General features: G+C 41.4%; 1 protein-coding gene across 1 annotated transcript in view; it reads left to right on the top strand.

Annotated features, from left to right (window-relative positions):
- Window positions 1-14,272, top strand: part of LOC122527450 — a 69,808-nt gene extending 55,536 nt beyond the window's left edge. The window contains exons 2-4 of the mRNA XM_043651658.1: window positions 1,497-3,299; window positions 3,949-4,148; window positions 14,262-14,272. Coding sequence (XP_043507593.1) covers window positions 1,618-3,299; window positions 3,949-4,141 — 1,875 coding nt within the window. The 5' untranslated portion in view covers window positions 1,497-1,617 and the 3' untranslated portion in view covers window positions 4,142-4,148; window positions 14,262-14,272. The remainder of the gene's footprint in view (window positions 1-1,496; window positions 3,300-3,948; window positions 4,149-14,261) is intronic.
- Window positions 14,273-14,823: the final 551 nt, after the last annotated feature.

Below are 14,823 nucleotides of genomic sequence, written 5' to 3'. Positions count from 1 at the left end.
ATAAAAACTGACCAACCCTCTCGTTGTGCACAAGCTGATCTTCCATCGCCAACGTTCGCTTCGCCAGGTCCCATCTACCTAAACGAGAAGGATAATTGGCATCGCGAGACGTTACGGCCGAGCCGAATCGAGCCCCGAGTGATTTATATAATCTCGCGGTTTATCCGATACACGGGTCGGAACGAGATGTAACACGGAAGCGTCGGGTCCGGGCGCGAGGATATTTCTGTCGGAGGAGGAGGAGGAGGAGGAGGAGGAGCGCCCAGGCTTTCCCAGGCGTTACGACACCTGGCGCGAATTTCCGTGGCGCGATCGCTCGCGCCGCATAACCGTGAGGCAATTCGTCCGAGAGAATCGCTTCTCTAACGCGATGCTCGATCGCTCTCGGTCACGATTTCGTCGGTCTTTTGCCCACCTTCCCTGCGTACTTTCGTGAAATCCCGAACACAATCGAACACGGTGCCGCCCAGTTCGATACATTCGTTGGGCAACCAGCCTTTTTTCAGATACGCTCGACTATCGTTCGACCGCGTTGGTTACAGCGATGATGCAGGTTTCGACGATGAAGTAACGGGGAAACGGGGCCTGTTTCAGTTGGAGGCCGGGGGGGGGGGGGGGGGGGGGGGGGGGGGCCCAATTGTCTTTCGATTGGTCACGGACACGTGTCTCGTGTCTCGCTTTCGGACTCTCCATGCAGACGAGAGACCGAGGCATTCTTCGTTACGGTCTTGAAACTGCCGTTCTATTAATAACGTTCTGTTATTTTAATATTATTTTAATAACGTTCTATTAATATTATTTTAATAACGCAGTTATTTTGCAGTTATTAATAATGCAGATTGTCGATGAAATGTTACCTATTGCATTTAGAAGATAAGATTCATGCCTCATCGTGGATTTCGAATGATGATGATTGCTTTGGTTGCTACAGAATTGTTATAATATATATATGCACATAATATATCTATATATTATTACGATTATATATATATATATATATATATATATATATATATACACAATATACAATATATATATATACACATAAAATATATATATTATTACAATAATTTTGCAGTAATCATTAACCATCAATAACATGAAAGAAGTTATATTAAATATTTATAGAAAAGTACAAGTGAATTAAATGAAACACAAATGAAAAGAAAAGAAAAAGCATTCGTCCTGTGCGCATATATCTAAAATATACATATGCGTACAATGTTCACCAAGATAGTTGTTGAGAATACAAGCCAATACAAATAAGCCCAGTACCTTCCTCAGAGAATCAATCATCGTTCAATTTTCAATTTTCGATCATTCACAAATTTATTTCAGTTTGTCGATACAACTGAAATATTAAATACTACATTCCCATATCGGGGATATGTAAATTTGTAATGGAAATATGGATGTAGTTTGAAAGAATTATTTATAAACGAATGACAAAACCGAAATGCTAACGCGTCTCGTATTCCGCTGTTCCGTTGTTACAGATGGAGCATAGAGGCGCGGCGTCCGGTCAGCAGGAGCATCAGTAGCGACAATCGATCATCGGGGCCCTAAATCGGGGCACGTGGTGCCTGCGAGGAAGCTGGGCGGCGTCGCAGCGCCGCGATGGCCGCGACCGATGGACAGATCGTGGTTGCAGCGGCACGCTGGGCCGAAGAAGCCACGTACCTGCGCGAATTCGTGTCCAAGTACCGTCTGCCGGCGGTGATCAAGATCACGAAGGGTCAATACGGCGGGCTGGGTGTGCCAACGTTGCCAGCGCCCAGTCTTCAAAGCACGGCCCTGTTGGTATCCGCTGGACGCCGACGGAAAATCGTCGCGCAGGCGGTGAAAATCAAAGAGGGACGCCGAGTGGTGGGCGTGGGGCCCAGGTTGGCCATCCCGGACTCGTACGCTGGCTACTTCGAGATACTGAGCGAGGAGGGTAGAGCGGTGCGCGGGATAGAGTCGGTGAACGAGCTGTGCCGAAGATGTCCGGAGGAAGGGGCCCTGGTGCGTGAGACCGTGCGAGGAATAGCGTGCAGAGTTGACGGCGACTCTGGCATAGTGGTCCCGGAGGGAACGAGGACACTAGCCGCTGGTGAGACGATCGTAACGGCAGGCGAGATTAGCCTGCCAGGTCGCGGCCGATTTCTACGCTGTGTCGACTGCCGAGGTGAGAGCGTGCTGCTGGGTATGGAGCAGCGCGGCCGTTTCAGCGCACTGGCGCGCGAGGACAACATCAGCGGCGTGCACACAGCTCGGGCGTTGCTCAGCAAGCGCCTGCCGTTAACGGTCCGGCTGGTGCACGGTCAGCCGCCGAGAGGATTGAAGTCGTCTTCGCAGTTCGTACCGGAGTTGAGGCTGTTGTCCACGTTCGAAGAGGAGCACGTGTTCGCGCTGCCATTGCAGCGAGAGGGCGCGGCCGTGGCGTTGCCGCTGGCCGCCCCGTTGAAACTGGTGAAAGCGAGGAACGAGGAAGCGCTTCGGTCGATGCAGGAGTTCACGAGGCTGGTGGATCGCGCGTCGCGCCTCGTCACCGATGTGGCCGATCGCGCGCACGTGCTGGACGGCAGACTAGGCGAGAGCAAGCCCTCCAGGCAGACCAGAAGCGGATCCGGCTTCCTCAGGCGGTCTTCCACCAATTCGGACAACGGGCCGCTCAACCATCATCGGAACAACGCCAGCCATCACCATCATCATCATCACTATCACAGCAACGGGCACCAAGCATCCGGTCATCACGCGGGCTACAGAGACGAAAATCGCGTGCCACCGTCTGCCTGCACGGAGGAGTACGACGAGATCGATCAGATTTACGACTACGTGCGCGGATTCGCGCCACTACCGAAGAGCGTCAGGTCGCCTTACGAGAGCCCGTTGTCGGGCGCGCAGGGCTCCAGTCCACCACTGACGCCCGTTACAGTGACGATCGCGCCACTGTTGGACGACAGACCAGAACCACCGCCCATAGAGACCATACCGACGAAGAAGATCCAGGCGGAGAAGAGGACGAGGCGCGCTGTGAAGGAAGCGCCTCAGCCAAGAGCGGAGAAGCCACCGCTGGCGAAGCTGTATGTGAAGAACAGTGGCACGCAGAGAGGACGGCCATTGATGAGGCAAAAGAGCGCCTCCCCGTTGAAGGAAACGCCACCGGGTTACAAGGGTGGGTCGCCGCTTTTTAACATCAGATACAAGAGCCTGACAAACCTGCAGGCAATGGAGCTCGACGGGACGTTGGACTCGAGCCACTCCGGAGGAAGAACATCGGGCGATTCCGGCGCTGGTGCTAAGCTACCGGAAAAGAGGTGCGGAGGTTTCTTTTCAATGGGTTTGCAACGTTGCGCAAAAATGCGCGAACATTTCGTTTGCAATTCCGTTCGATCAATTTATTACCACGCTCTTCCCCGTTTTGTCTTTCCACAGACTCTATAATTTTGTGCAATTTAAAGAAATTGAAACGAACGTCGTTCGTTAACCTCTTGCGCTAGTAACTGGTTTACGGACCGTAACGAGTGACCAAACCGTATACAATGATTCTCGTCTTCCTTTTCGAATTCATCGGCATATATCACTGAATAGAAGTTACTAAGAATTATTTGTTTTGCCTGGGTTATACTTAAAATATATACTTAAATCTGAGGAAACATACTTAAAACTGAGGAAACATTGCCATTTTTAGGCCAAATATTCTCGACGTGCGCAAGAGGTTAAATATTGCAACAAGCTTCGTGCTTTCTTCATATTTTACACTTCCTCTAAACTCTAATCATGATTTGTGTTTACTTCTGTCGCAATTAATCCGAATTAATTATCATTATACGTAGATTAATAGATTGTTCCTACAAACTGACCATAGATTCTCTCTCAGTGAAACATAGTTTTCTCATTCCGACTGACAAAGCAACGAATGAAACCAAACGAAATGATTAGAAATTATTTTGTCGTTTTGTTTAGATCACGGCGTTTGAGCAGACCGCGCTCGTTGACGAATCTGGTGTGGGATCTACGCGGCGGAAGCGGCCTTGGCTGCGCGAGACCGGAAACACCGCCACCAGCCACAGCAGCGCCATTGCCGCCGACTAAATGTGGTCCACGCCTGGCTGTTACGGTTGTGGCACCTCGACGTGTTGGCACGCTCTACCTCTAACTCGTGAGTACAGCTTTTTCCTTTCTCAGTTTCCTTTCTTCTTATCATCTCTCGCACATATCCAATAAATATTTAACAGACTGAGACTTCAGTTCAGTTAGGCTGTCTGCCTAATACACGAGCTACTCTAAAGAATTCAATATAAAGATTATATAAAGAAGTATAAAGACATGGGAACATAGAATGTTAGAATTGCTCGCGAGAGGAACTTGATTGACCAGTTGATCAAGAAAGTTTATATTTAATATCATTAAAATTGTTTAATAGGCTCCCTATCTAATATACAAATATAAAATTCAGGAATCACATGAAATACCAGAGATTGAATGTACGTAAATGATATTTGTTGTACTTCTCAATTGTTTTTTTTTTTTTTTTTTATAACGAGCGATAGTTTGATGAAACGGACGTTCATTTTATTCCAGTCTGGGCAGGATATTTACATAATAATGGTTTTAATGATTCTTATATAATAAATGGTTGGGAGTCTTTTAATACGTGTTATACGAATGGCAAAATTTTTATCGATACGAAAATAGGCGATACGCTGCTAAAAGAAAAGAAACTGTAGTGCCTGCTAATAATACGTTTCGTAATATTATTGAGTATCGTTAACCAGTCGCTCATGTCATTAAAATCCACGTTTGCTCCCCGATAATTCGTATCGCCTTTATCACCTTTTAAACGGCTCCCCGAGGTAACCTTCGAACAAAAATATATTATCTCTTCGTCGAGCGTATCAATACACTTCGTTTGTCTCGTGCAATAAACTTAATCTTCCACCTGTATGTCCATTCGCGATAGATGGCCGGCGACAGTAGAAAAAGAAGGCTAGAGAGAAACAGGCGTGTACCGGTTACGGCGCAGTTAGAGCTTACTTTGTCTTGGAATCGTTAAATTTACAGGATCGTAGACCGAGAGCATTAGTGAAGCGTTTTACTAGCCGTCATAAAAGGCGGTTTCCCTATTGGCCACGACTCCTTATCGTCCGTTTAATCGTCCCCTGGCGCTCTCGTCATAATCCCGCCATGTCCAGGAAACGCACCTGCATCGTTCTCATCGGGGAAACAGCGTCTGCGGATTTCCATCGCAAATAATTGTTGTTATCCTGGCTTATCTGCGGCCACACTAACTTCTACCATTTTGCCTGTTTTAGCAATTAACGAGGAGCGGAACAAATTCACTCCAATCTTCGAGATAGCGCGATTCGTTTTAATTCTCTGGCTAATGCATAGTGTAACGAACACTCGTTTCTTCTTTTTTTTTTTTTATATATATATATATATTATTAGACCCGATTATATTCGTCTGACTGTAACGAAGATGTTTTTATCACTTTGACGCGTAAACAATGATGTACGCGTGTGCGTCGAATTGGTCACAACGGAGATGGAACACGTTACGGAGGGACGTTTGCAAGACTGCAGATTGCAATGTCTGAGAGGTTAGATAAAGTACGAGCTTCTAGAAAAATTTTTACCTGAAAAAGTATCAAGTACAAAGTGAGCCAGATTTCTACCAAGATAAGCCCGTAATTTTTTCATTCATTTGCAAACGCTCTGGCGGTTAACATTGGAAAGGAATAATTTTTAAAATGGACAGTGGAAAAATCGTGTTTGAATTTACACTTAATTTAAAATTGATAAAATTAGTTTTCTCTTACATTTTGATGTTTTATTTAAAAAAAAGAAAACTTTTGGCCCACCCTACAGAAATCAAACTGCCGAAAATTTAGTATCGTGGAAAGTTTCGTGTCTGTCGTACTGAATTGAAAAATGTAACTTTGCACGAATGAGAATGAGACAAAATTCAAAATATTGCAGACAGAGTTTAGTCAAAGTGTTCGTTTCGATACCTGCGATAAATTCGTCAGTATAAGTAATAAAAATGAAATTCTGTACTCGTAACAGAAGGTTTGGGAAAAATTCTGGACGATGAGACTTCCTTACCGATCAAGTACCGATCTCAAGCATCAACTTTACGCTCCTCGTGCCAATTTCAAATCCACCGGATAATAAACAAGTATTTCACCCGTTTACAATGATATAATCTTATTATTGATCAGTGAAATCGTTCGAATACCTGCTGTTCGGGGGGCAGGGGAGACGATCACCTTAAAAAGAAATCGAAATCCTCAGATAATAAGCGAGCAAAACAAACAGACAGGGAACGAAATCGTCGTTACGTTCAGACGTATTTATTATCAGGAAACGATCGCTTAGAATTCGAATAACCATATACGAACGATTCTCGAAATTGCAACGAGACGTCCGCCGATCCAACGATCGTCAGAAACCAGCCATAAGTTAAGCCAGTATTCCGATATATATGTCGCGAGTGCGTGTCGATTCAAGTTTTATGGCCGAACGAAGAAAGAGAGAAATGGCACTGAAACGAGGAAGCCCTGCAGCGTGTACGATCTCTTCCTGCCCGAAGGGGAGACAGGGGGAGAAGAACGCTTCCGGCGTTATCAGTCGATATTCCAGAACTGTGGAAATTAACGACGTCTAATCGGATTAATCCGGCGTGGCCTGACTCTCTCCTCTGGGCTCCGGTTCCGTTCGAGCGAGCGAAAGGAGAAAAAGGCCAGAGTAAAAGGGAGCAGCGTTTGTTGGTGGAACGGAGACGACCAGGGGATAATGAGGGAATCGAAAAACGAGAGAAAGACGAACGATGGAGATAGTCCGTGGTGGATGAGGCGAGCAGGACGGCCCGGGGATACGTAACGTCATCTTCGCTCGCCTCGGCGAGGATATAATAGCTCTGGTTTTACCTCGAAGCAGCCGCTCCGTGAACGGAATTAAACGAGAGCGGGTTCAACGGCTGAACAAACCGTGGCTTCCGGTCGGCGTTCTTCGCCCGCGCATCCCCTTTCGCCAAAGGTGCGTCTTTGAAAATTGGAATTACTCTTGGGAATATACGTATCAGGTGGTATTACGGGGGTGTTGTTTCCTCTATTTTGTCCATCATTTCTTCGTCATAAGGATCTTTTCTCCTCTGTGGAAATTTTAATGGAAACTTTAATTGTTCTTTGGTTTATTTCTGGTGAAATTTGGAACTTCGGAATATAAGAAACTTCATTCTGTATTTTAATTACTCTTTGGATTATTATTGGTGAGATTGGGGATGTTATCTTCTCGTTAGGATCTTGATCATGTACCATGGGAATTATCTAATTGCTTTTAGGTTTATTTCTGGTGAAATTGGAAGTATTGTTTGCTCATAAAAAACCTCTGTATTGTGAAATTTCCAATTACTCTTTGGATTATTACTGATGAGATCGGGGGTGGTGTTTTCTCCATTTTGTCCGTCATTTCTTCTCCATATTTTCTTCGTCATGAGGTTTTTTTCTCCTTCGTGTACCATGGAAACTTTAATTGTTCATAGGTTTATTTCTGGTGAAATTTGGAGTGTTGTTTTCTCATGAGAAACTTCATTCTGTATTTTAATTACTCTTTGGATTATTATTGGTGAGATTGGGGATGTTATCTTCTCGGTAGGATCTTTATCGCGCACTATGGAAATTCTTTAATTGTTCTTAGGTTTATTTCTGATGAAATTGGAAGTATTGTTTTCTCATAAGGAACCTCATTCTGTATTGTGAAAAATCCAATTATTCTTTGGATTATTATTGATGAGATCGGGGATGTTGTTTTCTCCATTTTGTCCGTCAATTCTTCTCCATCTTTTCTTCGTCATGAGGTTCTTTTCTCCTTCGTGTACCATGGAAACTTTAATTGTTCTTAGATTTATTTCTGATGAAAGTTGGAACTTGGAAACATAAGGAATTTCATTCTCTATTTTAATTACTCTTTGGATTATTATTGATGAAATCGGGGGTGTTGTTTTCTCCATTTTGTCCGTCATTTTTTCTCCATCTTTTCTTCGTCATGAGGTTTTTTTCTTCTTCGTGTACCATGGAAACTTTAATTGTTCATAGGTTTATTTCTGGTGGAATTTGGAGTGTTGTTTTTTCATGAGGAACTTCATTCTGTATTTTAATTACTCTTTGGATTATTATTGGTGAGATTGGGGGTGTTGTTCTCTCGTTAGGATCTTTATCGCGCACTATGGAAATTCTCTAATTATTCTCAGGTTTATTTCTGGTGAAATTGGAAGTATTATTTTCTCATAAGGAACTTCATTCTGTATTGTGAAAATTCCAATTACTCCTTGAATTATTATTGATGAGAGTGAGCGTGTTGTCTTCTCGTAAAAAATTTCGTCGTGTATTATGAAAATTGTAATTATTAGGATTATTGGTGGTTGTTTTGTCATAAAGATCCATGTACCATGAAAATTCTAATTATTCTTAGGATTATTGTTAATTAATAAAATTGCGGATGCCAGCTCTTCTTAACTACGAAAATGACGTGTTTATACCAATTATTAGTTTCCAAATTTGACATTGAATTAATAACTAGAGGAATAATTAATGATTCTGTCTTGTAATATAAACGAAATGTTATGTAAAAAAAATCAATTAATTAATTTAGTTACTACGTAGAGTTAAACCTTGAAGAATTAACTTGAACGGAAGCTTCCCTTTTAGATTTTGCACTTGAGGGATCACTCGATCGTTGGAATATCGTCCATTTTACGAGGAAAGACGAGCGTGCAACTTTTTCCTCGCACTAACGATCCCTCTGCACGCTCGAAATGCAGTCAAGGCTCGCGATGGGTGCTCAAGGTCAGCGTTTCTTGCTTAATTAATTAACCAGACGAGCGTCGCCTAGCCTCCTCTAGCGTTTCGACCGAGGGACACCTGGTAATTTTCAACTGTCGCGGCTTGATTATGCGAGTGCACGCAGCCAGGCCGCGAAACGCCTGCGGCTAGCCGCAAATGACAAGCGTACGAGACAGTTTCGCAGAAAACTTTGCATTTTAACGCTCCTCAACGCTACGACTAAATCGCCGAAATGACCAATTCGCAATTTTTAAACGCTGGATTTTTAGACATTTGCACGACTCAGATACACGCAAACAGAAGCTCGTGTTCTTCCTCTGTTCCTTGCACTTTCGTTTCTCCAGTCCAAGGTTAATTTCGTTTCGTTTTCTTTTTTTTTTTCTTTAGTTTTATTCTAGGATTATTTATTATTAAATCGTCCTCGAACTCGATATTTTCATTTCTCAAAAATCGCAGCCACGGTTCTGTCACGAGCGAAATTACTAGGCTTGTCACGAAGAATGTAAGAGAAATTAAATTGAATGGAGAAATCAACAAATTGATAGGAAATGATTTAGCGAATTGAGCGTGAAATGATATAAATGTGACAGAGTTTCGTCAGTAAAAAATAAATTTTACACTCAATTCAATTCAATGAACAATCAAAGAGGTTCGAAACGGCTAATGGGTTAAGAAAATTTGTTAAATTTCCACACAGAATGCGCAGGTACTAACTAATTGAGAGATCAACAGATTTACATAGAAAACGCTAACGTGAGTACGAGACGATGTGGAGGCAAAGTTACTCCATCCACGTAAAGTCTGGGTGTTGCTGTTCCGTGATTGATGAGTGAACAAGGTGAATTTGTGGTAGGTTGTTGCCTGCCGAGGGAAAGTAACCACATCCCCCTCGTTTTTGTCAGGCTAGGGCTGGCACTCTGCAGTTTCGTAATGAAGATGTAAGGGAAAGGGAATCACTCGTGAGAGAAACCGGCGGTATCATCAGTCTCGATCGTAATCAAAGTGCTACGGTGGTTTTCAGAATTCTGAACAAAATAGACACTCTCGATCGTTTTTCTTCACCTCTATAGATACCTTTCTGTCTATTCTGTTCTATTCTCCAGGCGAATAAAGTAACTTGCCCAGATCTCTAGGTAAACGACAATTAAACTGCGAGTTTGAAATATCCAAATTAGAGTACTTGTTATAATATTTTGTAGAGAGAGAGAGAGACAGATCTCTCGGTCTTGATGTTTTTCAAATTATCTTTACGAAAATATGAGATTTTAATGATTAGGTATACGGGTATTTATGCAATTTTGTATTTCTGTGAAGATAATGAAAAACTTTTTTATATTATATATATATAATATAAAACTTTTTTATAATATATAATATATATATAATATATATAATAATATATAATACACAAAAGGTACTATATAAAGGTATTATATATATATATATATATATATATATATATATATATATATATATATATATATATATATATAATATATATAATAATATATAATACACAAAATCGTTATAGTTTGAAACTTTTCTTGAAACTAATAGTTGCAGTGAAATCAGATGCTTTTTTATATTTTATATATATATATATATAATAATGATTAGATATGCGGATATATGTAATTTTATATTTTTGTGAATTTATAATGAAAAACTTTTTCATAGAAATATAAAATTACATATATCCGCATATCTAGTCATTATAATACACACAATATTAATATAATTAATATAATATAATATTGTTTAATATATCTAATTAACATAACGTACATAATTTCCTACGAAATCTGTAAAACTCGCCCAAAGATCGTTCAAGGAGACCGTGCATTTCAATTAAAGAACAACCTCTTCCACTTCGTTTTAAAAAAAGCCAATCGGACTACTATGGATACCTATTACAGTGTCATCCACCAGAAGCCAGAAGCACGATCCCGAGAATCGTCCGCGGGCGGAACCGCGCGCCGACGTTGATTAATATCAACAAATTCTACGACACGTTCCTGCGATTACCCGTGCGCCGGGGGATCTTTTCCGGAATTCCGAACGCTGGCATTACGATGGAAATTGCCCGAGCGACTCTCCTCGGCCGCTCGATATTATTGGCCGCGATCTATATTTTCGTGCCGATGCTGCTTCCGTTGCATCCGCGTTGCGTCGCCAGATCTCGTTGGATCTCCTTAACAGCGGCCTCCTCGTCTAGCCGGCTCGTCCGATCCAACCGTCGAAAGCAACTGTATCGAGTCCCGGTGGGGAAAAGGAGAAGATGAGATAAAATCGGCCCTGCGATCGATTTATTATTATACGAGGAAACGCATGGCGTCGTTTCGATCTTGCAAATTGCTTGATTATCGTCCACCGGGGGCGTGCTTTGTCGTGCATCGAGGAACCTTCGACGAACGTGGCTGCGCGATCATTCACCGGTCAAACTGCTCCGCGAATTCGATAAAATTTCAACGATGACATTTGCGCGAGCGAGAGATGACGTTCTTGGTGCCCGCTAAATGCCAGTTTCCTATTTTCGATCTTTTCGGGACGTTGACGTTCATCCAGACTTTCTCATCGCTCTCACTGACTTGGATAATTAGGTAGATCTAGCGATTTCTATATTCTTTGTTACAGAAATGATGTTGACTGTGAAATTTATGTGATTTTGATGTTGAAATAATTTCTAGCAGTGATAACATAGGAATCGATTTCCAAACAGTGAGTTTTTTCAGAAAGAAATCACATTACAGGTAATGATTTATTACGAATGTTTTATTACAATTTATTCGTTCCACGTTTATTTCCATCGTGCCATTAGTTGCACCTGATTTCACTGGAGCTATCAGTTTCAAGAAAAGTTTCAAACTATAACGATTTTGTGTACATTTTACGTATTTTGTGTATAATTTTGGACGCTTCGAACTAATAAATAAATTAATCATTTTTATAAATTTTACACGAACTACAGTTTTGTAGAATATATATTCATTTTTTATTCTGTGTCACAAACGAATGATTGATGGTTGTTATGTCATAAAATCTTTCGAGAGTTTCTTGTATTGAATTACTCTATATTTATTATTACTTTGTGTAAAAGTAAAATACGAGATGGAATTATTTTCGTATTATTCTGCTAGTCAGAGAAACAAAATATAGAGATACGCAGTTAGAAAGAACGATAATCATAAAACCAAATTACGAGGATGAGTGAATAAAATTTGTACAATTCTCGTTCTCTATAATACACTCTCGCCGATTTCTTTAATTACGTGATCGTACGTTCCTTGACAGATGCAGATATAATTTTTGTACAAAGTGAAACACTAAACAGAAAGAAAAAAAAAAAGCCGACGAGAATGAGGCCGAACTGGATTTTAAAACAATACTAGATAATTCAGCAGGCAAAGAACAGGTTGAAGAACTCTTGAGAAATGACGGTAAATGTAAGAGAAGAAACGTAACGTTAGTTCATTAGCCACTAAATTAGTTGATCAATCAATGGGAGGATCTTCTTTTTTTATCCTCGGCGGATAATGAGTTCTTTTAATCGAAATGAAAGCGTCGATACCGTGATATTGCTAAAAGACCGGGATCTTCTTGCGTTTCTCTGCTTACCGGCCGTAACGTAGAACCATTCGGTAGTATCTAATCGTTCGATTAAGTAATTACGTCGTAAATGATCAATGTTCTACTGATAAAGCGTCAGTATCTATAAAACGATTTTACGAGCAACGCCTCTCCATCAGGCTCGCAATTAGCGGGATGACGAAGCCGCGCGTCATGCCAGCGTTAACTTCGAATTCCTCGGAAACGAATGCCATGGATTTCTTGCCGTCTTGGCGTCCACGGTGCATTCAACCGGCAGATGTAACTAATCGTTGGACGTTTCTCTTCAAATTTAGAAATACGTACGATTTATCTCGAGAGTCAGAAGTTGCAGTTTACGAGAACGACTGGAACGTAGAATTGAAGCGAGAAAATATAATAGCAATAGTCTCCAAAGTCGAGGAACTGTTTCTCATTATCAGTAGCAATCGTTGGACGTTTCTCTTCTTAAAATTACGATTAAAAATTTGTCTTGATCTCTGACTAACAACAGTCGAAAGTATAGCTTACGAAAATGACTAAAAATTTGGAATTGAAGCCAAAATAGCAATATAATAGTAATGGTCTCCAAAGTCGAGGAACTGTTTCTCATTATCAGTAGCAATCATTGGACGTTTCTCTTCTTAAAATTACGATTAAAAATTTGTCTTGATCTCTGACTAACGACCGTCGAAAGTATGGCTTACGAAAATGACTAGAAATCTGGAATTGAAGCGTGACAATAATCTAGCGGTCTCCAAAGTCGAGGAATTGTCTCTTATTAAGATCGAATTTAACTTGACAAAGAGTATTAAAGTCCAGTGTGTTTTAAAGAACCATAATCCTTTTGCATTAAAAGTTTCATCAACAACTCGAAAAAAAATAAACTAAATTGTGCCGACTTGTAATTTTTTGTACATACGAATGCCTAAGAGTTCGTAAATCGCAAATCACAGTTTGTCGACGAGCTGATAATCGTTAGCAAATACACTCTACTAAAGAAAAAAAAAAAAAACGAAATTACAACATTCGTAGAACAAATAGAAAAACTCGATTAAAAGTAACGAATCGCTCCTCCGAACTCTGTTTCAATTACCCTAAAAACGGACAGTATAGATCGTACGATCGAGAGAGGATCTTTATCACGCAAACAAATTGATGCTGAACTACAAACTCGACAGAGGAGAATGTCTGTGAAATTTTCGAAATGTCCTTAAATTATACACCCACTCTCCGCTGCTATTTTAAACAATTCGCCGAACGTCAAATCACTCGCCAATTTATGGCAGCACGAAACGTTCATCCCTAAAACGTTCATCGCTCGTGTAAAACTCGACCTCGGCCAATCATCGTCCATATCCCTCTATCACATTGTGCGCTCGCCAAGCCTAGACAATTTCCATACTAAGAAATCGTTCCGTAGAGTACATGCCTGATAGAGAGTAGCTCCTCGTTGGAACGTGAAAGACACGCAGGTCAGAGTGATCGACGGGCATGCTGCGATCCCTCTGGGGGCCCAGCATCCCATCCGTGAGGCCCCGTGTTTTCACTCTTGTGCCCGAATTCATGCATATTTATCGCATTACCAGCTGCATTACATGCAAATTACGGACGAGTCCCGTGGCTCGTTACCCGGTGGGCACACGCTACGTCCCATTGTCTGCCCACATTGCCTCCTCCTCCTCCTCCTCCTCCCCCCTCGTCTGACGTGAATGCCATCGTGTGGCATAGTTCACCGTGGCTTGCTTCCTCTTTTCAGTCACGCGACTTTTTCACCCATTTACCGCAAGCCACTGTGAGTTGATCGTTCGTTCGTAAGAATAGAAAGCTGGAAGAGAAGAATGGAAGAGCGACGAAGGAAGAGATGCCACCTACGAATTTAGACGAGGATTTTTCGCGTCTACGAGCGTGGGTGGGACAAGAGGAAGGTTTGGGAAGAAGGTACCGTTGCGAGTATCGACAGAAGAAATCGTAATTGCTACTGTTGTACAGTCGGTCACGGAAATGTTTGGTACACGTCAAATGTTTAAAATAGAAGGAGAAGGACGTTCTACTTTGTCAATTGACTCGTTAATTAGAATCTAAGTTTCTAAAGTTAATCTTGCCTTGAATTAATAATATAATTCTTAGTTCTTTCTAACTAATAATATAATTCTTAATTGTTTAATAGTTGGACTCTAAGAATTATAGTCTTTCATTATTTTATTATTTCTAATATCTATTCTCGAAATATTACATTTTAGTGGACAGACTGGCGGTAATTATTATAACTAGAGACTGTGATCTTTATTTGATCTTCACCAAATGAAAACCTCATTCGTTACAAATTAATTTTGTATCAAGAGAAAAGTTTAATTCACTGTGCAGAACGATATCTCCTTCAAATATTGTACAAAGAGAAACTAAAGCA

Source organism: Frieseomelitta varia, unplaced genomic scaffold (genome assembly GCF_011392965.1).
Source record: "Frieseomelitta varia isolate USP_RPSP 00005682 unplaced genomic scaffold, Fvar_1.2 scaffold_218, whole genome shotgun sequence".
Taxonomy (NCBI): domain Eukaryota; kingdom Metazoa; phylum Arthropoda; class Insecta; order Hymenoptera; family Apidae; genus Frieseomelitta; species Frieseomelitta varia.
Note: the sequence above shows the minus strand (reverse complement) of the source record. Positions and strands in the feature narration are given on the sequence as shown.